Raw genomic sequence first — 27,686 nt, 5'->3', positions numbered from 1 at the left:
TTTGTCAAAACCATCCCTTTTAAGCAATAAGGGTGGGGGGTCACTCGTGGGTCCCTTTTAAATGTTACTCACAGATAAATCAAAATCAGACACAACTTACAACAGAATTCACCTTCAGTTTCACAGGTGATGATGAGCTATACATAGGTGGAGAAGCTAAAACTAACCCAAAATTGCTGCAGCCACTGCAGGTTGAATTGCTCATCCCTTAAAATTTCCAAAACTAACAGCCTAACAATACAGATCTGATATACAATCTTTATACACCAACTTGAACTCTTCAACAACAGATTGATGGCGAGTTCATCTAAGCGCGGTTGAAGGTTCCAGGGAGAGACTAGTCGTGCCAAAATTCCGATGCTTACCGTCAGCAATGTTTGTTAGCTGAAAACCATAATTAGGAAGCTGGTTTATTAGAAGAGTTTCCAATTGGCAGGCTATGCTCTTGCCAGAGACTAAGAAATATAGGAATGAAGCATTTTCCATTCCTTCCTTCAAGCGATGTGCACGGACTCTGCCCTCAAGATCATCAGTCTGTACATATAATAGAGAAAAAAGAATGTATAGCATGTAAATGGAAGTAATAGCTCACAATAACTGAAAGGAAGATTAACGTTCGGATGTGCCATAGACTTCATTTGGATATTAGATAGTGAAATCTGTCTACTGGACCATTTATTTCGAAATATCTTTGAACAGAATTACATCCTCAACTTTGGAAAGGCATTTCGGAAAAGGAAACTTCACAAAAATACTAAAAAGAAACTGAAGATAGAACACCTATTCAGTTATTCTCTAGACATTCGCGTAGGGAAACAATTTTCAAGAACAAAATGAGCCTCAAGTATTTATGAGATGCAAAATACGCAGGCATCCTCCAACTCGTAGAGAAGTAATAGTTCAAAATACCCAAAAGGACTAGATTTTGCACTTAAGAGGCACCACAACTTTAAAAATCAAAAACAAAAACAAAAAACTTCTGAAAGAAACTGACAATAGAACACCTATTCAGTTATTCACCAGACGATCATGCAGCATAGCAATTTTTTAGAACAAAATGTGCATGCTTCCTCCAACTAGTACAGCATCACGGTAAAGCATAACATATACAACAATTGATTCGACAGCATATGGTTGCACTTTAAGACACAAACTGGAAGAAGGGATAAATGTACCTGTCCGACGTAAAACTTTTTGTCAGGTCTTAGCATAATATAGACACTTGAAGCACCAATTGTAGATGGAGCTGGCTGCTCCCTGGCAGCAATAAGAACACAATTCACTGTTGCCACTTCTGATTCATTTTTCATTTTATACAGCTCAATTAACTTCTTCTGACAGATTAGAGAGATAGCATCTTCAAGTTCCTTGCTCGAAATTCCCATTCGCTGCATTAACTTTGTGCTAGAATCCAAAGCTATTTGTCTTGTAGCATTTAATTGGTTGGAGCTTTTGAGGTCAATATCTGAACAAACAGGTCTTAATTGGTCTTTCTTCTTTGGTATCTGATTCCCATAAGCTGAATTATACAATTCTTCTGCTCTTCGAACTAATATTTCTGGAATTCCTTCTCTCTGAGCTGTTTCAAATGCTAGACTCTCTTTACAGACCCCATCAATGAGTTTCCAAGTTGGTATTGGTTGACCATCAACATACTCAGCTCCCATTGCTTTATACACAGTCCTCTTGATTTTCAGGGGTAAATCGAAAATTCCATGCAAGTGGGTTGATACAATTCCCAAACAGCCAATTGCATCCAGGGTTTCTATGACACTTCCAGCAATACATGTCCCTTTTGCTGTTTCTGTTCCTCGACATATTTCATCTATAAGTACAAGACTGCTTGAAGTGGCACCAGTAATCAGAGAACGAATTTCAGACATTTCAATCTGAGGCATGTTAGACCACTAAGAGTCAGAATGTTGCCTTCAAAAAACCATGAGACTTTACTATTTCACCAAGGAAAAGTGAAAACTGATGAACAGAAACACCAACACCTAGAGTCAAGATTATTACACACAAAAGAAGGAAATAGCTTCACTCTCAGAAAGAACACATGCTATAAGTGGAACTATCATCACCATAACCTACAGATTAATCAAAGAGACAGATGCAAGGGAAGAAGATCCAAAATAAGAACCAATAATATAACCAGAAGATAATGATTACCGTTTTTACCATGATAAAACTACAGTAGAACTGCTATGTACTAAATTTTTTCTGTCAAGACAGCCACAAAGTTCTTGTCATACATCCACTATACTCGATCCGCTGCGCCAAAATGTCAAACTAAACCATTCAAGGAATTTTGCATCCCTCTTGACTATGGATTGCAGTAAACACAAGTAGTCTTAACAAGCAAAATCATCAACAGCGAGCAAATGCATGCAAAAAGTGAAACGATTAGCTGCTAGGAACTTCTCACCCGAGGGAGGCAGGAAGCTACCACTTCTAGAATGGAAGCTTCTCCTTTACTTTTTCAGAGTGTATCGCTATTTTGAAATTAAAAGAAGGTTTATGGATGAAGTAATCGGAATGACAAGTGGTTACGGTTGCGGAAAGCGGAGAAAGCACCTAAGTCTTGGTTTATTTGCAGATAAAAGTACTGGTTTCTAGCAAATAGGACGAGAAGAGAACCATCTATGCTATAAATTGAAGAATATGGAACATATGATGTACCTGAAATGAACTTTTTCCATCAGCAGGACTATCATATGATTTCATATGCAGCATAATTGAGTCAAAATGAGGAATGACAGCTGATTCAGCTGGAACCATGAACCCGCACAATCCCAACAATGCAGCTGCACATAATGATCGCAGCAAGCTTGATTTGCCCCCACCATTCGGACCTGTCAAAAGAAACACTGACTGCATATCTACTGTATTCTGTACACCAGTCCCTCGTACTGCATCAAACCAATAAGGAGAGAGACCAATTATCTTCATTCCCACACTTCCATTAAGTGCCTCCATGTCCTGCATTTTAATGTCAAGTAATTGGACCACAGGAATATCAGATAAAATTTTGAAGACTTTCCCCACGAAATGAGACCAGGATAAGGGTTGTATTCCATGTCATATTTTTCTCCTTAAGTAGTCTTCCGAAAAAAATACAGCAGAGCATGAATGCACCAGTCATCACACCCGAATTCTTAAAATGTATTTTCCCTCAAATAGTTGTGAAGTTTCTTAAAGTCATCTGGTGGATATGTGTGAAGTGTTGAGTTTAGACCAAGCTGTGGTGGTACTAATATTTAGAAAACGTCAAAGAAGCAAAGATTCTGAAGAGTACCTGACATTTGTTGAATTGTGTGATTGTTGGGAAAACCCAATTTCTTCTTCTCCCTTCACTGATAAGAAACCAAGATTAAGATTATAAGCTCAAATCAGGGGAAAGGTAAACAGGATAAGTGAAAAAGTAATGCAAAGCTCTGAGCACATTCTATACAACTCTTCAAAATGAAAAGGCTTTATTGGCACTTGATGAGAAAATTTTATGAAATACCAATATAAAGAGCCAACAGAATATAACAAAAGACCTAGAGAGAATTTTAGAAAGCCCCACTTATATCCTATATTCACTTTATATGCACTTCTAATTTTTCACAAATCTATGAAATAGATCAAACTAGTATTATATATGCAATATCCTTCTCTACAAAGTCATGCAGTCCTCTAAACACGATGGTATTTCATGTGTAATCCAAAAATACAGCAACAGTTTAGCATCTGGAACAAAGTACTCTCTCATTTTGAAAAAACACCTCAGTTTCCTTCCTTCCAAATCTTATGCAGCATTCATCAGGATAGACAATGCACTATCCTTCTCCTTCCACTTGCTCTGATTCTTCATTAGCACATTAGCGTAACTGAACTCAAAACTACAAGGTACAAGCTCATTCTGTTCATATCACGCAATAGATTAATAGCATTGATGTCACTGTATTCTTTAATGGCTTATAGCAGTATCGCTGTGATTCTTTCTGTAGTGAAGGATTAAGTTGTTCATCAGTGCAATGTCATTTCTGAAAAGGAACCTTCTAGACTATAGCATTTGCGACGGACAAATTCTGTAACTAAACAGCAAAAATCCATTGCTAATCCTATTTAGCGACGGATTATCAGAAAAATTTGTTAACTACGAGCAATTTAGCGACGAAGTTTGTAGCTAATTCCAGTTTTTCTTTTTCTGTAGTGATATGCGAGGAATGGAAATATATTATATCTAAGAAGATAAGTACACTCTTTGGCAGTTTGAGTCAACAAAAACAAGAAATTGCAGAAGTGCCACCCACCCCTCAAAGGCGGAAAAAAGAAGAAGCAAGCCCTTAAGAAAGGAAGAAAACTGCTTTTTCAGATAATCAGTAGATTCGTGTCACTAACCTCACATGAGAAAATAATGCCTTTGCTATCACAATCAAGACGGATGCAAAGATAAGGATATTGATCTTTGCTTGTAATTCAGAAGAAAGTTCCCTTAGCAATTCCAAGACCCTTGACTTTGCCTTGGCACTTGCCTCATGATACCTGTGAAAGAGATCCAAACAAATATTTACCAAAGAAAGTATTTTCTTGTGAGAATCACAAATTGGCTTCAATGTAAACCAAGAAACCTCGCTATTGCATCTTCCACCCTCATTGTAGTGAACCATTCTTCTCCAACCTTCTTCCCCTTTGAATCTAGAGCAGGTCTGAGATGCTTAATTTGTTCTTCTCCAGCGGTTCCAGCCCAAACAGTTGGAATAAATCGCTTTCCCTTAAACCATACAGCTTCATGCTCTCGAGCATACAAAATCTCCCCTTTGGTTCCTCCAAGTGGGGCCATGGTGGCCCTTATTCTTGAAATTATAGGCAGGAAATCTTCTGTTATCTAGAAACAGAATGGAAGGCCACTTAAATATTTGAGAGTTTGGTTGTTAAGTTCATTAATTTCAAATTCTTGTGTGTCTCTTTCTGCTTCTTTTTTCCTTTTTAATTTTCGCTGCCAGTCTTGGGACCGACTTGCACAGTTGCTGCTATAAAGTACAGGTTGAACTTCTATAGTTCAAGATCTATATGCCTGAAGCAATTAAAACCACTTCACCGAAAACTTTATTTTTATAGATCATTTGTTTCAGACACAGAATCTCAATCTGGTTAGTCAACCAGCAAAAGCATATAAATAATTATATAGCCTAGACACCCCGCCCCAAAAGAAAAGAAGCTAAAACCCAATGGCATCATACATTCTTAGAGCAACCAAAGGCTAGCACAGCAACCCCAGAAACAGTACCAATGGTTCAGAGCTGATTGCCCCATTCTTCAAAATCAATCAACATAGATTATCTTTAGGACCACTCAGATTGACAACATTTCAGTTAATTCCGTGCCACTATTAAAATGTTACCTTGTTTATTTGTCTAATGGTTACCCCAAAATTGTTAGTCAGTCAGTATAATCCGTGATAGTCTTACTGTTTATCCACAAGGCTTTCACTTGACATTAAAAAAGCTGACTGCCTTTACAGCAATGAATATTTTAGTTACCAGAAAGAGTACTAAAGCGCACGCAGATGCACAACTTGTAAATCATTAGAATTATTGAAGATAAATAGAAGAGACTCACAGCCAAAGATAAAGCATGTGCAGCCTTTTCTACTTCTGCATATGCTTCCTCCAAATGGATCCTCTTGACACGACCTTTCCACGAAGACTCCATATCTTCAAAAAAATCATTTGGGATGATAGGATAGGAACTTATCTTTTGATCACTTTCACCATGTACAGATATTATTTCACTGATTCTACAAGAAATCTCTCCACATTCATTTACCTGAAGTAATGAGGGGTTAATCTTAATCAGATCTAAAATCAAAGCACCTTTTGAAAGAATGGCAAAAACAAAATCCAAGTAAAACAGCTATGAAGAGCACACTGGGCATGGACCAAACTAAAAAAGGCAAAAAATAAAATCGGTATAAACCCTACAAGAGCAGAAAGAATTATAGAAAAAGCAAGAGGCATGTGCATGTGCATGTGTGTTACCACCAGGAAGCTAAATTATGATCGCCAAAGTTTATATTTCCAGTATATTCAATAGTTATTACATACCTCTAAATGCTGTTAGTCCCATGTATAAGCTATAAAAGAGTATGTTCATCCAAAGAAGTATCACGATCTAGTATTCCTTCAATTCTTTTGATGATCTTCATATCTAAACTTTCTATCGATCACCTACAGTTGTAATAGAGTTGACATAAAAGGTTCTCGCCAGGTAGAAAATGTAGCCGAGCTTTTACAATGTAAGAAGAAATTTAAAAACTTAATGGAGGAGTTATTCAAATGACAAGGTACACTCTCGCTAGACAGTTAGAGCAGCTCCAGACTTTCATCTTTGATCTCTAACCCAATTCAATGCAAAAGCATTTAATGAAAAAAGCAAGAGAAAAGAAGCAATTAAAAAAAAAAAAAAAAAAAAAAAAGAGAGAGAATGATTCCTGTCCACCTATCCCAAACTGAAGTGCACGAGATTATTGCTCTTTATGCACCACTCAATAATATACTGTACGGGAACTCTTAATGGAAGTGGAATAGAAACCCCAACACCACTTACTAGTGTATCAAAATCAACTTTTAACCCAGTTGCCACCCAAGTAGGATCCATCAGTAACTCTAAAATAGCACGAAGCTCTGAATTTCTATACATCTGCAGTATTTCATCAACCACATTCTTTATTTTGCAGAACTCGACGTGATTTGCCTCCCTCAACTCAAGCAACTTGACCAGCTGTAAATAGACAACAAAAAAGCGCAATATTAGTATTTACAAACTGAAGCACAGAAAGCTAAAAATTGTTTGAAAAGCAGCTTGAGGAAGAGAAAAGTTCTTTTATACTCTAATGAAGTTTTCCTACCCAGCACAAGGTTTGAAACTCAAAACTCAAAACACATAACATAATGCCAGAACCAACTTTTTATGGTATGAATGGTAGATAAAAGTATCAATGCTGTTAATCTGATAACAAGTTTCAGAATAGTAGACAGAATTAATGTACTTAACATATCTCCAGAAGTCATGGGTCATAGAAAAAATTCATTGCAATCATCTGTTTTATGTCATTATTCATGGAGGAAAAAGTTTCCCTAACAGTCAAAGTAAAGATAGTAGAACTAAAAGTTCTAGTCCAGAGATAATAATTCGACAAGATAAACCAATCTTATCTGAATCTCAAAGACGAACATACGACAAGAAACATGCGATGAGTTCAGACGAAATAATGTTGGTACACAAAAGGCCTCAAAAACCCCAACATTAAGCTCTAACTAGCTAACAATTCATTCACTTTTGAACTGGGAAAAGAGAGAACTAAGCAGTCATTGGAATCTCACAGCCTCAAGAGTTTATAGGCATCAGCACTAAAATCTAGGCTCTTATTTCAGACAAGAAATACTACTAAAATGAAACAACCCAACTTTACTAGTTAAGAAGCAAAAATTTGTGACAGCATACTTCATTAAGAAATATCTGTGTATCTATTACAAATAGATAGATTTTGCAGTGAGAATAAATTGAATAATGAAGTGCAACCTTTGCAGATGAAATACAAGTAAAATCAGGAATTGAACATGTGACACTCATCATAAGTCTGCATGCCTCTGCAAAAGCAAATGAAACATATTAGTAAATAAAAATTCATTGTGTTGTTATCAGCACTGAAGATAAGAAATAAGGCAGACATATTAGCAATATATGACTCTTCAAGAAAATGCTTGACACAAACAAGTCTCTCTCTCCCCCTCCCCTCTCCTCATCCGGCAAAAGAAAACAATAGCAACTATGCCTCAATTCCAAACTAATTGAGGTCAGCCCTGTGAATCCTTCAACTTAGCTCGCTCCAGGTGAAGCATTTCATTCCAATACTTAAACAGTTGTCTTTTACAAATTAGGATTTCTCTGTTACTAGAGGTTCTCTACACTTTCTCCTATCAAAGCTCTTAACACACTAAAAAGATGGTAAACACCAGACCTAAAGTAAGTTTAGCAACGCGACTAAGCCCTAATCAACTAGTTGGACATTGCCCAAATTAGGACAAATTATTCATTGCTCAGCCTTCTGTTGTTTTATCTCAAAGTCCACCAAGCCCTTGTCTGTAAGAAAACTCTAGCTCAACCGAACATCAAAGCTACAGCCTGATCTTAACTTCACTAGCAAACTGCGGAACCGTGGAACTTCCAATTGCTTTTGACTTTTATTCCTAAACTAGAAGCAATAGAGTTTTATAAGTCAATAGAGAAGATCAGAGAAAAGCATGATCCAAATGTCTGCTTTGAAAGAGAACAATTTAAGCAAAATATGATCTTCAATAACTTCTGTACATATTAGGGCAAACCTTTTTATTTTATTAAAATTATGGTGCACTCCACAAGGACCTAATTGGCATAAACGATCGGATTTCTTTGGGAGAACCATGTTTTTGTGTAGGCTCTCCACTTTCAGTATACCATTTGGTCCACTTATATACGGTGACTTTCCCGCCTATCAATGATATAACTCTTTATAAAAGAAATGATTTTTCAAGTTTGTTTCAATTTATGCTATTTGCACATGAAAACTGAAATAGAGGAAGAGAGAGGGAGGGAAAAATTAGTATAATTATTATAGATTCAACTCGCAATAAGAATGATAAAAAAACAAAAATTTAATTACAACTCTCTTTTTAGAGAACATAGTTGCAGAACCGCATTATTGAGGTCCACCTATGCAAGAGAAAAGAAGATTTTTAGTCCTTGGTTAAGTAAAGAAATAGGAATTATTGATCAAATGCCTGAATCATCTATAGAGTGTTGCAATCATCTAAACCTAAACAATGTGAGAGAGAAAGGGAAAGGTGGGGACGGTACAAAAACTAGTCCTTACGACCTACACACTAGGTGTTTCCTGGTAGTCTGCAGAGAGACGAGATGAGATGAAGGGACAGTCTGAAGGACATAGGTTGGAGGTGGAACAGAGGGCAGTGGTCTTAGTCTTCGCTTGGGTTGTAATATCTGCGTAGGTTGTGGCAGCAATGGGAAGGAATGAAACAGATAGAGAGAAGGGGGTTCAGAATGAGTGGCAGGGAGCATGAAAGGAGGCGTTAACAGAGAACAACAACAAAAGCATCTATGCAATGTCTCACATCTTTTCATGAACCAGCTTTTGACTGAACAAAATAATAAAACTATTTAAAAAAAAATATTTTCCTTATCAAAAATAGAACGAACAAGCCAAATAATGAAACTTCACTCACTTTAATATGTCAAACAAAACAAAGTTAAAGCTGTAAATATGATCTTAAAATTGATCAAACCTATGATACAGTAATTAGTAAAATGATTGTCACCATGAACAAGTGAGGGATGCACGAATATCTACACAAGACGTTTCTCACCTTGAATGTCTGAAGCAATCTCATAGGCTGGCGGATTTAAAAGAAGATCCCTAATATACCTGATAGAAATAATATCACGGACACCAGAAATACCAGAACGACATCAAATGTAAGAAATAGGGAGCAAAAAATGATACAACATAGACAAAAAGATAAATGTTATAAAGAAATAAGTAAACTAATAGGAAGATTAAATAATCACTTCAAAGGAGCACTGAAACAAAATTCAGTATTCAGAAGGTCGGGAAAGTTATTGACCTGAACACTTTCTTCTGAAAAAAATACTAAAGGGGAAGTACAGTAAAAAATGCAGCCTAAGTGAAAACAGTCACATTTCTTATATTAATCTACAAAATCAGACGGAATACCCCATTTCCGTCTGTGTTTCTTAGGGGTTACCCCTCTTATAGCTTGGACAGAATCTACTTAACAGATGCAGTGTTTATCTAATGACCACATGATTTGGGGGTGTAACAAATATAAGATTCAATTGTGTTCCTTTGAAGTATTTCCCTAACCACATTACGAATAGAAAACTCTTTCGGAGCAATTCATGGATGATGACAATATAGTGCACTGTCCCATACCCAACGTGTGAAGACTATATAATCGGCTTACATTGATGGAGTAAGCAACTTAGCTTTAAAAGTTTCTTAATGGAAAGGATTGACTCGTCGCTATTACCATGGAGCAAGGTGAAAGAGTTATGAGTGTGGGAACAGAAAGCTATGCAAAACTAGGCAAAAAGCTATGTGGTAAGACGCGAGGCAAACTCTTGATAATATAGGAGATCACATCCATCTAAAATTTAATAATAATCATTACTTTATGGCAAATTAAACAACAACAAAAAATTCCAAAGCAAAAACAAAGAGGAACATTATTTCTTTTTCTTCTCTAACTAAAACACCCAGATCACAGATTAACAGTTTACGACTCTAATTAACAGTGTTCTTGATGCCATGCCAACCTATATGATGTCTGTATTGCCCATGCCAGTGAATGTCATTGAAAAGCTGGATACCATCAGAAGAAATTTCCTATGGCAAGGAAACAGTGAGACAAAAAAGATTCATTTGGTGAAGTGGTTGACAGTCATAACCAGTAAGCAAGCAGGAGGAATGGGTATTAAAAACCTGAGGACACAAAACCAAAGCCTTCTGTTGAAATGGCTATGGAGATTTGTTTCAAATGAACAGTCTTGTGGAAACAGGTTGTCCTGTCAAGATATGGAATGGAAGGTCAATGGGTCACAAAGGAATTGAAGAATCCTTATGGTGTTGGCTTGTGGAGAACCATCAGGAATCAGTGGCCTAAAATGTGGATAAATACCAGGATCAAAGTAGGCAATGGAGAGAAAACATCCTTTTTGGAATGATGTTTGGATTGGGCGACATTCCTTAAAACACATGTTTCCTGATATATATATAACTTGAACCAACAGAAGAGGGCAACAATTTTGGAAGCTAGGGACAACCGAGGGTGGAATCTCAGTTTCAGAAGACTACTCAATGATTGGGAAGTGCAGAGGTTGACAGATTTCCATAGCACCCTTGAACTTTTCAAGGATTTTTCCACTAATGAAGATGGTCTAGTCTGGCTGAAGGAGAAGAAAGGGACTTTTTCTGTCAAACCTGCTTATAAGTGCTTACAATATATAAGGCCTCAGCCTGGGTTTTGGCCTTGGAAGATGATATGGAAAGTGAAGATTCCATACAAGGTGGCATGTTTTTCTTGGTTAGTGGCTATACAAGCTGTCCCAACTCAGGACAAAGTGATGAAAACAGGCCTTCAGCTTTGTTCCAGATGCTTTTTTTGTGAAACTGAAGCAGAGACAATAAACCATATCTTCTTACACTGTAAAGTGACACAACAACTTTGGCAGATATTCATCAATTTGAGGGGAATCAGGTGGACTATGCCAAGGAGTACATTGGATGTTCTAGCCTGCTGGAATAGAGATGGGAATATGTCAGGGACACAGGGAGAGATGGAAGATTGTCCCAGCTTGCATTTGGTGGACAATTTGGAAGGAGAGAAACGAGAGATGTTTTGAAGACAAGAGGCTGAGGACATTGTCAGTGTTTTAGATTGTCTGCGAAGGTCCTAGGTGGTAGGTTTTGCCTTTGTAACCACTACTTGTAAGTATTACTGAAGTACACCTTTGGTGTAGCCGCGTAGCTTTATCTATAATAGAATGGTAACTGTTTCAAAAAAAAAAACAGATCAATTCATTGAACCCCATGTATCCTTTTCCTCCTAAAACTTAACGGTCACCTCCCACTCCCCCCCACCCCAAAAAAAAAGTCTCCTTCTGTTAAGCTAAACCACGAAAATGAAAGAACCCGTAAATTCTCAGAGACCGTGAATTACCTATACATATGGACCTCTATAAAACAGAAAGACAAGTACCAGTTCGGATACATAAACTTGAGTTCTTAAGGAGCTATAGGCTCTCAATGTCTGGAAATAGAATACAGTCATTATAATATGCTGCTGTAAAGAACAATGATTCCAACACCTTTGCTGCTGATAATTCTGTGGCTGAGACAAGGATTATTGAAATGGCAGTTGGGTGGAGCAAAAACTATAGCAGCACAGGTACAAAAACAATTACTGCTGGTTTACGGGAGCTGGGTTTCAAGAAAGAAACAGAGAGAATTCCAAGCAGTAACGGCAGGCAGTTGTTTGCTGTAAAAAATGTTCACTTACAGAACTGGTAGACCACTGCAATGTGGAGGAAGCAGCACCTTTAATAAACATGGAATTCCTTCGGTTGGAATAGCACCTAAAGGTAACAAACCCCAGAAAGAGATGTCTCAGCCTAGGGTGACACCACCACATAATGACAGAATATAACTGAATTAAACACAATTTTAATCAATTACCAATTTGTGTGGCAGTTCCAAGGTGTAACGGACGGGGCCTATTTTCTGAAACAACAGTGACATTTCTGAATGGGATGTCATCATCGAGACCATAAAGCTCTTTTACCTGAAATTGCATCACTTTGCATGTTGCAATTTCAAACTGAAGTAACAGGTAGTGTCACAAAATGAAAAGATGTGAAGCCAAACCTTGAACAAAAGCTCATCCATAGGATTGCCATCTAACCATTCGTGCTGTCTAGCATTACATTCTCCCCACAAAAGGCCACCTTCACCGAACTCCCCCCAACGCGATGTTCCTGCGAGGAGACCCTCCAGCTAAATGAAGGACTGAACAACATTTACATATATAAATAGAGTAAATTAAGAAAAAAAAATGTTGCCTTCCGATCTAAAGTTAAATGCAACTGCCTAAACATCACTGTGGATTCAAAACACAATATTTGATTAAATAAACCTACCAACCTTCCCTTCTTCTTTCCCCCTTTTTTGGGAGCTGGATAGCAAAACAAATTAGTTGAGAAAATGGACGACCTAAAAGTAGCACAGAAGTTGAACATGGACAGGAAGAGGTCCAAAACAAACTCTTCAAGGTTTTGTTTCTACCAAATCATATCCTATGCGGTTTTCTACATTTAAGTGAAGGCTAATTCTCATCAAACTCTCCTTGCTTCCTTGATTAATATGAAGACCTAAATTATTAACAACCACTCAGACTGACAAAATTACAGAAAAATGTTAATGTAGTTCTATGCTACGGGGAATTCTCCAAATTTTCCTTTTCTTTTGTCAGAAAAAAATATAGAAAATCTGGAGAATTCCTCATAGTAGAAAACTGCTTCTCAATTAGAGTGAATTTTCCCTGAAACCATTCTCCAATGCCAGAACATACAGGAAATGATAAATGGAGCTTTTACATGCTTTCAACTTATCCATGGTTCAACGTAATGAACTAATGTGGTCTTCCATGCAAATTATCTCTTATCAAACTCTCCATTTTATCTATTCTCATCTCGATGTATCTCTAACTGAAACCCCTTCCCCCCGTGTTATCCTATCTCACTAGTCAATTTCAAACTAAAGGTTATTGTAAATTGCTAAACTTCCTAGGCGATATACATGAAATGATGGTACCTATGAAGGGTGGACACCCTGTTGATGTCCTTCCGGTGAAACTTTTTATCTTTTACGGATCAAAAATAGTATTTTATTCTAGTACTTTCCACAAGCATAGTTGGGCCTCTATCCCTAAAGCTCTAAATTCTAAAGCCATCAGGACCATATTATATGCAATCACACCAAATTGTTCTCCTACAGTAACACGGTGAATTGGTCTCTTCTCAAAATTTAACTTCACCTACATTATATACAAACAGATATATGCAGCTATAACTAGATTGACAGAGTACATGGGTACTAGGTCCCTTAGCCAAGCTACTTTACTCTCTAATTAGCAATGGTAAAAACAAAAAGAGCGATCTGCAAACCTGAAGAATTGTTCTTCAATGAATTATGCAAAAACAAATGATGGCATCGACAAGTACGAAGCTTGGTAACTACGGCTTCTTCAGTTAGGCCATCCTCCACAGAGTAAGTCTTCATAGTCTCATAAACAGAGATAATGCAATACCCCTTCGCTGAACGGGATATTCCTGTATCCACCAAATAAGAACTCTTTGTGATTTGCAAGTGAAATTTCTTCATATTTCATAACTATAAATATGAAATGCTAATAACCAGAAAAAATCTTATTTTTTTACTCAAGCGGTCAAGGGAGTAGTCACTAGTCAGTAGAAATGTAGAGGACTCTAGAGTAGGAAGGCTCTGAATTACAGAACCTTGGAATGAAATGGGTCCAAATGGAGCGAAATAGATAGTGATGATTCATATAGCCGAGCCTAATTAGCTTGGAATTGTGAGTAATTGTTGTAGTGGTCAAGCAGTAATGACCGAAGTCAAGCTGGAAAGTGTATTTGCAGGGAAGAAAATATTGATAAACAAGGCCAACATTATGAATACTGATTTGGAAAAGAAAAAAAGTCAGGCTTGGAAGTAAACAATTTAATTAGAATTGATGACTCTTTGCTTGCAAAATCATTACGTAAAAAACACTGGTTCCATGCATAAAAGGGCAGCAGGCACAAAGCAGCCCGCATTAGCAGGGTCCGGGGAAGGGCCACAACCCAAGGGGTGTGATGTAGACAGCATACCCTAATGCAAGCATTAGTGGCTGCTTCCACGGCTTGAACCAGTGTCCTATAGGTCACACGGAGACAACTTTTACCGTTACTCCAAGGTTTCCCTTCTTCGTTCCGTCATGGGCAGCAATTATTTATCTTTAAAACTAAGTAGCAAGAGAAACCAATTTATGCAAGAATAATTTGCTTTGCCATACCAACAACAGGCATTGGTTCTGGGAAATCAAGATCTTGATCATCTCCAACAAGACCAAAAACATAGGGACTGCCTGGATGTGCATGCCTGAAATATTGAGAACAAGTCAATTGTAAGTCGCCACAGATTATGTTTGTCCAGCATCCTTTCTAAAAGTATAAAAATGTCAGTGATGAAGGTCTTATGAATATTTAAGATACTTTGGTTTATGCTAGCATGCTGAAAGCTTAGCTCTCATTTTTCACAATTAATATTTTTGCATCTCAGCAGACATTAATTAATATTTTTGCATCTCAGCAGACATTAATTAGTAGATTCAATGTACACGGAAAAATCCAAGAGATACAAAAACTAAAACTACATAATCGCACCCAGAAATGAAATTATAATTATAAGAAATCTTGAGCTATTCATAAGTAATTACCCTGATATAAATCGGCTTTTACGAGCACGAGCTTGAGTTGGACCCTGAACTTCCTCCACGACACACTACACATGCAAACATGCCACAGCTGTACAAGTCACTAAATCTGTTTTGCGCATGACTAAAAGGAAGCGAGGGACAGAGAGGCACTTGGTTATATGTGGAAAAAAGAAAAAGAGGGAAGAAGTAGGAAAATATCAAGTCAAGTGGTCGAAAGAACATCATAAGAAACTAGCGCTTTAAGACATTAATCAGTTCAAGTTCACTAGCAAAAAGACGTCAATTTTAATTCTTAAAGAGAAAAAAGTGAACTGTTACAAGTTCATTAACACACCAATATAAATCACCACTTCACCTCTCATGTATTAAAAAAATGTATAGGAACTTATCCAACAAAAAGGATAATGAAAGTTCCGACAGATTGTTTGGGGATGGCACTAACCACAGAGAAGCCATTTCGTGTGAGGTCATCCAATGTCTGTCTCAGATTCTGCAAAAAGAACAAAAAAAATGACACACAGTTTACAGGACAAAGAGAGAAATTGAGAGAGTATGACGACAGAATAAGAGTAAATAAATGACAAAAATTAATCCTAAAAAGCAACAAAAGGAACACTGGAGGAACTCACCATACTCTACAGGCAGTTTCTCGGGTATTATTGTGCAGGAAGATAACAGAATAAAACTGCACAGCTTTTATGTTAACATTGAAGTGGAACCAATTCAAGGACATAAGGCAGTCAAAGGTATTCTCACTCAACGAACTCAAAAAGATGGAACCAATTATAATTGAAAGTAATCAAAAAAGTAAAGGGCAAGGAAACAAAATGAAAAAATCAAACGGTCCCCCTTTTTCATTGGCATATTAACAGCTTGGATATATCTAAGCACTTCTTCAACCCTTTTTTTTTTTTTGGTAAGGTAAATAATTTTATTAACAAATGGGGGGAAACCCCATATACACGCCTTCTTCAACCTTTTAAAGGAGATAAAGAAAACAAATCCAGCCTCAAGCTCGGCTTCTACATGGTCACAGACATGTATATCCTTAAGGGCACAAAATCTGGTTCACAAGAGAAATCAGTTCTGAATCCTACGTCAGCATGGAGGTCCATTCATGCAAAATAGGTATTCGTACCGTATAAACTTTTCAAACATTACTTAATTCAACCTTCCCTTTCCAGAGGCTCAAAAACTAGTGGTTTCCAAATTCTTGGTCTTACATGTCTTAACATTATGTATGACTTCACAGAGGAGAAAATCTAAAAAACATATTAACAGAAAATGGAAACAGTACCACAACTGGACAACCAGCTTTTGGTATACTATCTGAACGCAGGCCACCAAATGGATTTAAGCCAGCATGTTCCACAAGAATACAAGCATCGAATCCAATTGCTTCATAAAAATCACCCACCTGAAAAGTCAAAGAATAACAAGAAGCAGTCCTTATTGATTTTGATCACAGTAGTCCTCATTAATAGAGGAACTGAAGCATATGTAAAAGAAGAGTAAATGAAAGAGGTAAAATCATACTCTACAGAGCAAAACTTCACGTGGAAATTTTGACTTGAACTGCAACATCTCTGAGTTAAGTGTTCCTTCTTTAAGACTGATAAATTTACAAAGGTAACCAACTTAAGTAATATGGAACAAGTAATAGACAGACAAAAACACAAGGAGACATAAGCATATGCATATTACGTATATATTATACTTTTACATGTCGGTGTGTAGACCTGACAGTTAGTGGTCTGTACAGATTATTATTTTTTTGCTTCTTGGTATGGACGAACTTGAACCGTACTCAAGAAGCAATAGATCTGTACAAATTGTTTTTTGATGAATTTTTTAGCAGCCTGGATTCTTTTGCTTTTCAGCATGGTTCCCTAAACCATGTCAGAAATCAAATAATATCACTATGGAGTTTTGTGCAATTTGCAAAGCCTGCCAACCATCATTTAGTGCATTTTTATTTTTATATTTATGTCCATGAGAGTATAGGCAGAAAATTCAGCTAAACAATATTGAAAGACTTTGACGTTGGAGTTTTGAACTTTGTGGAATTCACAAGTCAACAACTCATTTCTGATAAGATTATATCTATATGAGGATATTAGACCAAGAATGAGAAAATAACAAAAAATAGCAGCAAGGCTAGGAGATCTCAAAGAAAATCTGAAACTCTTCTCAGCAGAGCTTCAGATACCAATTCATAGAGGATTAAACTAAGAAATACCGAAAACCTATACATGTTAGGTTTACACATTAAGCTTTATGGAGAAAAACAAAGAGATTCTCCCAGGACCCTTCTTTTTTCCTTTTTCAAAATGGTAAGGATTGAGATTCTCCCAGGACCCTTGATTAAACCCTTCTCTAAGTTGGAACACAAACTAGTTTAAACACTTCATAAAGGAAGATCAAAAGACAAAGTGAAAGAACTGACCTTCCGTTTCTCAAATCCGGATCCACACCCAGCAAGTTACAATATGTAAGCCTCTTAGCCAGTAGAACAGAAGAAGGCTTTCTCAAAATTTCCATTCTCTAGAACATAAAATCATGGTGGCATAACATTATACGATAATTAAACTCTTGTTTATAATTGTTAAAAAAAAAAAAAAAAAAAAAGGAAAAGAATCACATGTTCGCATCCCGAAATTATGAATCAACTGAGTCATGAAGAGAAAAGTTAACAACCTCCTTCCACCACATAATGTTAACATAGTCTTTTTCCGCTGGAACACCTTTTGGTTGTTTGAGTTTTCTTGCACTTGTGGCAAACAACTTTCGCTCCTTCAAGCAACATGTCTTCTCTCGCCACCTGACACTATGAGGGTGAATACAGAAATTGGAAAACAAAATTTATTTGAATCCAGAAATATGTCATCAGTTGTTAATATGATAGTCATATAAGATAATGAAATGAAAAGAAACAACATAGAAGACTGAAGTTAGCTTATCCCAAAGCTTAGAATGATAAATAGGAACTCCCTTAGTCATAAATATCTTAAGTATGTCCAACTCGCAACAACTTGTAAAATATACAGTGTATGCCATCGAGCATAAAGTGGCTGATTGTTCCTCTATTTAAGCGTTCTCCGTTTGCCATCAAATATATCAGAAAAATTTATTATCCTCTTTACACCTTAAAACCTTCTACTTTTATTTATTCAGCCCTTAACACTTACAATAACAACAACATACCCAGTGTAATCCCACAAGTGGGGTCCGCGGGAGGGTAGGATGTATACAGACCTTACCCTTACCTTTGTGAGGTAGAGAGGTTGTTTCCGATAGACCCTCGGAAACAGCCCTCAATACTCATTAAAAAAATAATTATTCAGCCCTCAAAACTTTATCTTTCTATAAACCATTTAGAGAACATCGCAGATACAGTTTCCATTCAGCCTCAAACTGATTAAAGACCCAGAAGCAACTCTCAAGAAAGTTTCTACAACTTGTAAATTAGGCCAGAGGCAGGCTTTAATGATGGAATAATCCCAAACTAGACAGCGTCAGAACACCAGGTGTGCTATCCAAATGAAAGTTTCAAACTCTATAGGTAAGGAACAGAAAGCTCCTATACCCATGGCTGAAAGGGCAAGTTTTCCGCTGACAAACTAAACTCCCATTTGTAACTAGGATTACAAGGGATTAGATAATCTATCACGTGCTGATTTACTGTGAAGGAAATCGGTTAAACAAGAAGAGAGAGTCGTTAGCTTCTTATATTGTTCATCTATTTATTTATCTTGTTTGTCATGCATCACTGAGCCCCAAATAGAGTTTATTCAAATCTCTACTCACACGGTGCCTCAAGGAGAACCGAAGTACCCTTATACAAAAGTAAGGCATCAAGTATGGAGTCATATCAACTGCAATATAAATAGGCTATAAAAAGCAGAGTCTTAAACTATGGAAAGAAACTACATTGAGCAACAAGGAAGTTTGACTAAGAAAAGAAGTAAAGAAACAACACTACTTTAATAGCCTTGTCAAATAGGAGAGCCAAGGCGACCTGGAGAAAAAGTTTTGACTTATAAATGAATTTTTTTTCCAATTTACAGAGAGAGCTTTTACTTCATATTATGAGACGGCTCGTTCACAGTTAGATGGAAAAATGAAATTTGACAGGGCCACCAAGATAGAGGATCAGAAGGATTTGTATGAGTGTCCTACTCCTGCCTGACCTTTTTGAAAAAGAATCACCTATTCAAGCACAACTCATTTAGGTAGCTCACGGATTAATATTTGATATGAGCCCATCTCTCTAACCTATCATTTGATGGACAGTCCGGCTTGCGGCTCCTACATCGCTTGTGTCTATATGAGAGCTTATGTTCTCGAACGAGTAGAACAGATGGTCGAGATACTTTTTCTAGTACTTCCATAATTGTGCCTCGTGATATACCTGCACTTCTTTTTTTTAAATTAATGTTTGGGCAAGTAAAGTACCAAACACAACTCCATACTATTGTAATGATTCGTCGCAAATATGTTCACTGACTGCCTTCCAATACTACTGTAATTTCTAACTTCATTCATTCTTTTGATCTATCTAAATTCCAGAAAGTTCCATTGGTCTGACGTAGAAAAATGTGGAAGCTTGGGCAGAACTAGTCACCCTAACGCAAAAGTAGCATGATTAGGTGCCAATTTCTAATTCATTCAATTTTCTTACGCCCAATTACAGAAGTGAACTTATAAGTTACTAAAGATTGAAAGCATTAACCTTTATGAGCACACATGGAGCCGCTGCTCAGAACCTTTGTATCCCCATTTCTTATCCTCAAAATAAGCATAATTAATTTCAAAAAAACTTTACTGTATTCGATCCTCTTATACTGCATTTGGTCCTCTTTCAATGAGTCCCTCTTCTACGCTACTCTCAAAAACCATGATAAAGCCTTACACCACCACCAGCAGGGGCGGAGGGAGAGTATTAGTTACGGGTTAGGACGAACCCAATACTTTTATTTAGATTTTGTATTTGTATTAGGATATTCAATAAATATGTATAATATTTAATTGCGAACCCAATAACTATGATGATTATGGGTTCGGTGGCAAATTTAGAACCCACAAATTCTAACTTCTGGCTCCGCCTCTGACCACCACCACCACATCCTCACAAAAAGCCTACGTAATAAAAAGAGGGTGCTGGTTGGTGGTTCTCACATACACACACACACACACACACAAAAAAAAAAAAAAAAAAAAAAAAAAAGGGAAAAGAACAGATTTGGGGTTGCCCTCATTTATGCTTCAAAAGCTAAAGCTTAAGTAACTTCCTAATCAGCTACTCAACTTTCCAATATAAACGCACAGAAAACAATACAAAACAAGTCCCTCCGTCTCAATTGATGTGACACTCTTTCCTTTTTATTCTATACTTAGTAACAATTTTGACTTAAAACTTCTCAATTTATCCTTAATGAGATGATTTATAGACCCACGATTATCTATAGCTTATTTTAGACCACGAGATTCAAAAGTCTTCCTTCCATTCTTGAACTTCCTGCCCAGTCAAACACTTCACATAAATTGGAAAAGGGAACAAAGGAAGTAACTTTTTCATGAATAGCAAGGTCTGGGACCTTTAGTTCTTCCTACTAATAACACATACAAGGAAAATAAAAATCACAACATTTTCAAACAAGATAACAAATTCTTGCCTTCTGGGCTTCCACCACTCAACTAACCCGACAACAAGTAGTGACCTTTCTCAACACCCATAACTATATACATAAAAAGCATTAAACATTAGGCAAGAAAAAGAAAAATGACAGCATTTTCAAACAAGATGACAAATTCTTGCTTTCTGGGCTTCCACATCCAATGCCCAAACCCAACAACTAGTGACGTTTCCCCACACCCAAAATTACATACATGTAAAAAGCATTAAACTTTAAGCAAGAAAAAATGGGGTCAAGGACTTACATAGCTTGTTTTTCTTATAATTTTTAGACAAGAAGACAAATTCTTGCCTTCTGGGCTTCTTTAGCATAACAAATACTACTACCTTTCCCTATGGTAATATCTTCACCACCACCAGCGCACGCACACACAAACCAACTAACCCAACAAGTAGTGACCTTTCTCCACACCCAAATATATGTATATAAACATAAAGAGCATTCAACTTTAGGCAAAGAAAAAATGGGGGGAAAGGACTTACAAGGGACGATGTGGAGAGGAACACACAGAAAAGAATACAAAAAAGTCCCTCCGTCCCGTGACACTCTTTCTTTTTTAATCAGTCCCAAAAAGAATAACACCTTTTTATATTTAGCAACAATTTAACTTTAGACTTCCTACTAATGAATGAGACATACAAGAAAAAGAAAGCATTTTCAAACAAGATAAAAAATTCTTGCTTTCTGGGCTCCCCCCCACCCCCCCTCAAAAGTAACCCAACAAGTAGTGACCTTTCTCCACACCCAAAAATATATAAAAAGCATACTACAAGAAAAAGAAAAAAAAAATCAAAGCACTTTCAAACAAGATAACAAATTCTTGACTTCTGAGCTTCCACCCCCCACAACTAACCCAACAAGTAGTGATCTTTCTCCACGCTCATAAATATAATACATAAAACTTTAGGCAAGAAAAATGACAGCATTTTCAAACAAGATGACAAACTCTTACCTTTTGGGGTTCCACAACCAGAACTAACTCTAACAAGTAGTGAAGTTTCTCAACAGCCATACATAAAAAGCATTAAACTTTAAGCAAGTAAAAAAAAAGGACTTACAGAGGATGTGGAGAGAAAGAGAACAAGTGGCGACGAAGCGGCGGACGAAAGAAAAGGGAAAGTGAACACCAACGTGGAACTGAAACGACAACGTTTTTCGCCGTTACCCAATACATTGCAATGTGTGTGTGTGTGTGTGTGTTTGTGTTTGTGTTTGTGTGTTGTGTTTTAGTGTGTTTTGTTGTTCCCGCCAGAGGGTAGTGAAGGAAGGAGAAAACCAGGAAATGGCAGCAATGTCGGAAGAAGGGGACCTACTACTAGTTTTTCTTTTATTTTTCAAAAATAAGCTTTTTGGCAAATTATATTTGAGTTAATGGGTATCCTTCCTAGTTTATTGTTTGTTGTCTCTTCTATTTCAATAACCGCATTTTGTGGTAATTATTATTTCTTTTTCGGACTGTTTGTCATGTTTTATATAGTATTTTATTATTGATTCTTCATTTTCGTTATTTCTTTTTCTAAACTGATTTGAATCGCTTTTCTTGAACCGAGGGTATATTAGAAATAACATTTCTACCTTTTCAAGGTAGGAGTAAGTTCTGCTTATACTCTACCCTCTCCAGACCTCCTTTATAGGGCTATTATATGAGGAAAACACATAAAAATCTTGAAAATAGTTAGTGGGCATTATCATAATTCCTTGTGAGGAGACGATTTGTGTATATAGCTCAATCCTTAAATATATAACCTATAAGGCAGTCGTAGAGCTTCTATGACAGAAAATAAAATAATAACATGAAACGTGCTCAAACGTACAATATGAATGAAATACCATATCAATGTCGTCATTGATCTAGCGTGAGGCTCGCTATTAAAAGTGAAGAAGTAGTGTTCGACTTGTAATATATAAAGATATAAAATGATAGGTAAATCGGGTTAGTATGGAATATCTGTGATATTCTTATATGTAACACTAGTAGGATTTTTGGAGCAATTCCTATGATGAAATAATTAGATTATTCCAAGGAGTATTTGAAGAAAATTAAAGTGGTTGTAGTTAACATAAAACTTTAATTTTAATTTCTAAGATGTGCCCAAAAGAAGGCTTCAGTTCAGCTTAAGTATGTATCAAGATTTTCTATTGGACAAACTACAATGTTTTGTATGTTAAAATTTACGTTCTTTATATGTTATGATTTATATTAATGGTAGAATATGTACTTTTCTTATAGTCTAGAAATATTCTAGCATATTTAATTTCCTTTGGGACTCTTGGTTAAAAGACCCATTTAAGTCTTCTATCTAATTAAAAGGTTTCGAGTTTTTTTCTTAGTGAAATGACCCACTTCTTAGATTAGGTAAAAAACTCTAATTTATTTGTGATTTAGAATTTAATTATTATGCCAGATTAGTTCCCATCTTTTAAGAACTACAAATTGATCCAAAATCAACAATAAAAAACAAAAACAAGAAAACGCTCCAAAATCTCTTTCGTCGTCTTTTCTTCTTCTTTCTTCTATTGTTCTTCTTCCACTCTCAATCTACCCTCTCTGCACGTGATTGTGTGTTATTGAGGTCCTAAAGCTCTTCTCTTTTTGGTGAAGTTGGTTTCAACAAGCTATATTTGGAGAAAGATGGTGTTAAAGTTTTAAAAAAATAGTCAAGCTCAATTTAAATCCGATTAAAGACTATTTTGGAGTAGCATTAGCCTGGGCTTCTGTTAAAACATTGTATCAAGACCTCAGTTTGAAGGTACAAATGAATTTTATATATTTTTAGAGTTATTATGCAGATGGAATCTGGTCTGCGATGGACCGATTGACCATCGATCCGACCGATTATATATCAGTCCTCTATGTTATTCAATAGTTGACCGATCATAGTAATTAGTCCAACAGATTCATTATTGATTTTTTTATTTTTTATTTCCGTGTTTGCAATAATGTTTCATTTTACTAGTTTCTAATAACGTTACATTATCTATTGTAGGTACAAAATCATGACAGGAGTTGTCTTACTTGTTGATTATTTTGGAAAGTGGGTGGATGACAAGAAATGGTGGAGATGGAATTCTCAAAATGATACAGTTCGAATAATGCTTGTGAGCAGTGATGTTACCTTTGATAAATTAATGGAAACTATCATTAGAAGAGGTGAATTGAGTTGCGGACATGATCCTATTTGTGTCAAGTATATGACTAATGCAGGTGCTTTTTCGAGGGACAAAGCACCGCCAGTTGAACTAAAGAATGATGAAGATGTCCGAATTTATTTGAATGTTGTAAATGGTGAAGGTGATAGGCCAATGTTATGGGTTTTCTTGATTGAAATTTTTTTGGAAAGCGGTTGTGGTTTGAACAACCAGCAATTTGAGAATGAAAATGTTTGCACGCACAATGATGATTTTCATGGGGGAGGAGAGACAAATACTTTTATTGAAACTAATAAGCGTGTAATAGAAGACGTTCTCCCTTGTCAAGTGGAGAAATTTATGGAAACTAATAAGCGTATAATAGAAGATGCCCTCCCTTACCAAGTTGAGAAATTTATGGAAGCTAATGAGCATATAATATAAGATGTTCTCCCTTCCCAAGTTGAGAAAGAGGTTCCACTGGATAATGAAGATGACGATGTTCAGTTGCCTGAACAATTAGAGGATGCAACGATTGGAACACATCATAGCTATATTTTTTCTGATGGCTTGGGTTTTCATAAAGGATATAGATTTCTGAGCAAAGAAGTCGTAGTGAACAAACTGAAAATTGTCGCAATCAGAAAGGGTTTCGAGTTTGGTACAAAAAAGTCTAACAAATCATTGGTAAGTGTTGCATGTGTTGAAAAAAGTTGCAAGTGGAGGGTTCGTGTTGTTAAGTATATTAGCTCAAATGCCTTTCGTATCACCAAATATGATCCTAATCACTCTTGTGACTTGAGATCTATATCTGGTAGACATAGGCATGCTTCTGCCAGCATTATTGCAAAATTTATCAAAGAGAGGTTTAGAGAAGGAAAATGTCCTATACCGAAGGAAATAATGAACATTGTGAGTATAGAGTTGGGATGTGATGTTAGTTACTTGACATGCTGGAAGGCCAAGCAACTTGCACAAAATATGATATGGGGAACACCGGAACACGGATATGCGGCATTGGAAGCATATCGGTACGAGATTGAAAAAGCAAATGAAGATAGCTTTACGGCTTTGGAGGTTCAAGATGCCAGATTTTTATATGTTTTTGTTGCCTATGGGCCATGCATAAGAGGATTTAAGAACATAAGAAATGTCCTCGCTGTGGATTGGGACTTTTTAACGGGCCAATTTGGTGGTGTAATGCTAATTGCAAGTGGAAAAGATAGTGAAAACCAAATATATCCTATAGCTTGGGCTGTGGTTAACTTAGAGAATGATCTTTCTTGGACTTGGTTTTTTCGTCAATTACTCAATGTAGTGCCAAATACAAATGAGTTATCATCATATCAGACAGAAATGCGAGCATAAAGAAAGCAATTGCTACAGTTTACGATCAAGCTCATCACGGAGTATGTACCAGGCACCTTGGGGAAAATATTCGTACAAACTACCATGTTGGTTCTTCAATCCTTGGTCTATACTATAACGCATCAAATGCGTATCGAGTTGAAGAGTTCAATGAGTATTTAGAAGAAATTCGATGCAACGGTTATGGTAATGTTGTTGAATACCTCGAGAATGATGTTAGTTTCGAACGGTGGAGTAGAGTTCATTTTCCAGGAAGACGGTATGATGTCATGACATCCAATATTGCAGAGTCTGTGAATGCCAGACTTGTAATTGAAAGAGAATTTCCTATCATTACTTTATTAATGCAATTCAAATGATGTTGTGTCGACGGTTCCATGAGCATCGTGGTCTAATGTTGTGCATGAGTAACTATTTAGCTCCCACGACAAATATTTTAGTGCGAGAAACTAGACGTGAAATAGCAGACAAATTATCTGTACAACAACTTCACGTGAATAAGTTTATTGTTCAAGGGTGTGGTCAGGATGCAAGAGTTAACATCAACGCCAAAACATGCTCTTGTAGGGTGTGGGATCTTCAGCAATTGCCTTGTGCCCATGCAGTGGCAGCACTCAGAGCTCAGCGATTACCAGACTATGGTGAGAGAGTTTACAATCTATGTTCACCATATTATTCAGCAGAATTCCATCGGTTGGCTTATTCAGAGATTATAAACCCCGTTCCTCCATAAGAGCAATAGGAATAGGCCATTAAAAATATAATTAATCCACCCATTGTGAAGCGTGTGAAAGGTCGGAAACATAAGAAAAGGATCCCAACAGTTGGTGAAGGTGTTAAAAAGCGAAACAAATGTTCTCTCTGCAAGCATATCGATAAAACTAATCAGGAATAAGACGATAAAGAGCGATCGATACCACATCTGGCGGACCAAAGCATCTGCTGTAATAGGCAGATCACGCATCTGTCTGACAGATGCTCAATTTATCAGCATTTATACGAGAGAAAATTTAATGTTACATTCTTTTCTTTTTTTATGAAAAAGAAAGGAACAATATTACAAACTAAAGCGCAACTTGGACGTATAAGTAAGAAAACAAATATCTGAACTCTACATGCACAAGATGGTGCCTTCACAGAAACAAATAATCAGTCTTTTTGTAAATCCTTTTATTGTTTACTCGAACGATCAAACTTACTATTTTTTGAATTTTTCATTAGTTTTACTCCTTATTCATCAACTCTCAAGTCAATACGAAATATCATCATAAAACTAATAAGGAATAAGATGATAAAGAGCGATCGATACCACATCTGGCGGACCAAAGCATCTGTTGTAACAGACAGATCATGCATCTGTCTGACAGATGCTCAATTTATCAGCATTTATATGAGAGAAAATTTGATGTTACATTCTCTCTTTTTTTGAAAAAGAAAGGAACAATATTACAAACTAAAGCGCAACTTGGACGTACAAGTAAGAAAACAAATATCCGAACTCTATATGCACAAGATGGTGCCTTCACAAAAACAAACTGTCAGTCTTCTTGTAAATCCTTTTATTGTTTCAACTCGAACTATCATACTCACTATTTTTTGAATTTTTCATTAGTTTTACTCCTTATTCATCAACTCTCAAGTCAATACGAAATATCATCATAAAACTAATAAGGAATAAGATGATAAAGAGCGATCGATACCACATCTGGCGGACCAAAGCATCTGCTATAATAGACAGATCATGCATATGTCTGACAGATGCTCAATTTATCAGCATTTATATGAGAGAAAATTTGATGTTACATTCTCTCTCTTTTTTTTTGAAAAATAAAGGAACAATATTACAAACTAAAGCGCAACTTGGACGTACAAGTAAGAAAACAAATATCCGAACTCTATATGCACAAGATGGTGCCTTCACAAAAACAAATTGTCAGTCTTCTTGTAAATCCTTTTATTGTTTCAACTCGAACTATCATACTCACTATTTTTTGAATTTTTCATTAGTTTTACTCTTTATTCATCAACTCTCAAGTCAATACGAAATATCATCATAAAACTAATAAGGAATAAGATGATAAAGAGCGATCGATGCCACATCTGGCGGACCAAAGCATCTGCTGTAATAGAAAGATCATGCATATGTCTGACAGATGCTCAATTTATCAGCATTTATATGAGAGAAAATTTGATGTTACATTCTTTTTTTTTTTGAAAAATAAAGGAACAATATTACAAACTAAAGCGCAACTTGGACGTACAAGTAAGAAAACAAATATCCGAACTCTATATGCACAAGATGGTGCCTTCACAAAAACAAATTGTCAGTCTTTTTGTAAATCCTCTTATTGTTTCAACTCAAACGATCATACTCACT

The 27,686-nt window shown here is 36.4% G+C and overlaps 1 protein-coding gene across 4 annotated transcripts; it reads right to left on the bottom strand.

Annotated features, from left to right (window-relative positions):
• On the bottom strand, window positions 1-22,184 carry LOC132609632 (DNA mismatch repair protein MSH1, mitochondrial). 4 transcript variants are annotated; one of them, XM_060323695.1, is made up of 22 exons: window positions 21,871-22,184; window positions 17,814-17,943; window positions 17,563-17,660; window positions 16,653-16,728; window positions 16,414-16,533; window positions 15,559-15,606; window positions 15,117-15,181; window positions 14,694-14,779; window positions 13,786-13,950; window positions 12,488-12,597; window positions 12,299-12,404; window positions 12,123-12,198; window positions 9,411-9,469; window positions 7,570-7,637; window positions 6,595-6,768; window positions 5,608-5,814; window positions 4,617-4,873; window positions 4,387-4,530; window positions 3,296-3,353; window positions 2,680-2,979; window positions 1,176-1,889; window positions 1-534 (listed from the first exon to the last, which is right to left on the bottom strand). In XM_060323695.1, the coding sequence occupies exons 1-22, from the start codon at window positions 21,984-21,986 to the stop codon at window positions 304-306; spliced, it is 3,408 nt and encodes a 1,135-aa protein (XP_060179678.1). In that variant the 5' UTR covers window positions 21,987-22,184; the 3' UTR covers window positions 1-303. The 4 variants fall into 4 exon arrangements, with proteins under 4 accessions (XP_060179678.1, XP_060179679.1, XP_060179681.1 ...); XM_060323696.1 differs by having other exon boundaries at window positions 17,814-17,937; XM_060323698.1 differs by lacking the exon at window positions 21,871-22,184 and adding an exon at window positions 21,057-21,220.
• Window positions 22,185-27,686: the final 5,502 nt, after the last annotated feature.

This window comes from Lycium barbarum, chromosome 9, assembly GCF_019175385.1.
Source record: "Lycium barbarum isolate Lr01 chromosome 9, ASM1917538v2, whole genome shotgun sequence".
Taxonomy (NCBI): domain Eukaryota; kingdom Viridiplantae; phylum Streptophyta; class Magnoliopsida; order Solanales; family Solanaceae; genus Lycium; species Lycium barbarum.
This window is presented reverse-complemented; position numbering and strand designations above follow the sequence as displayed.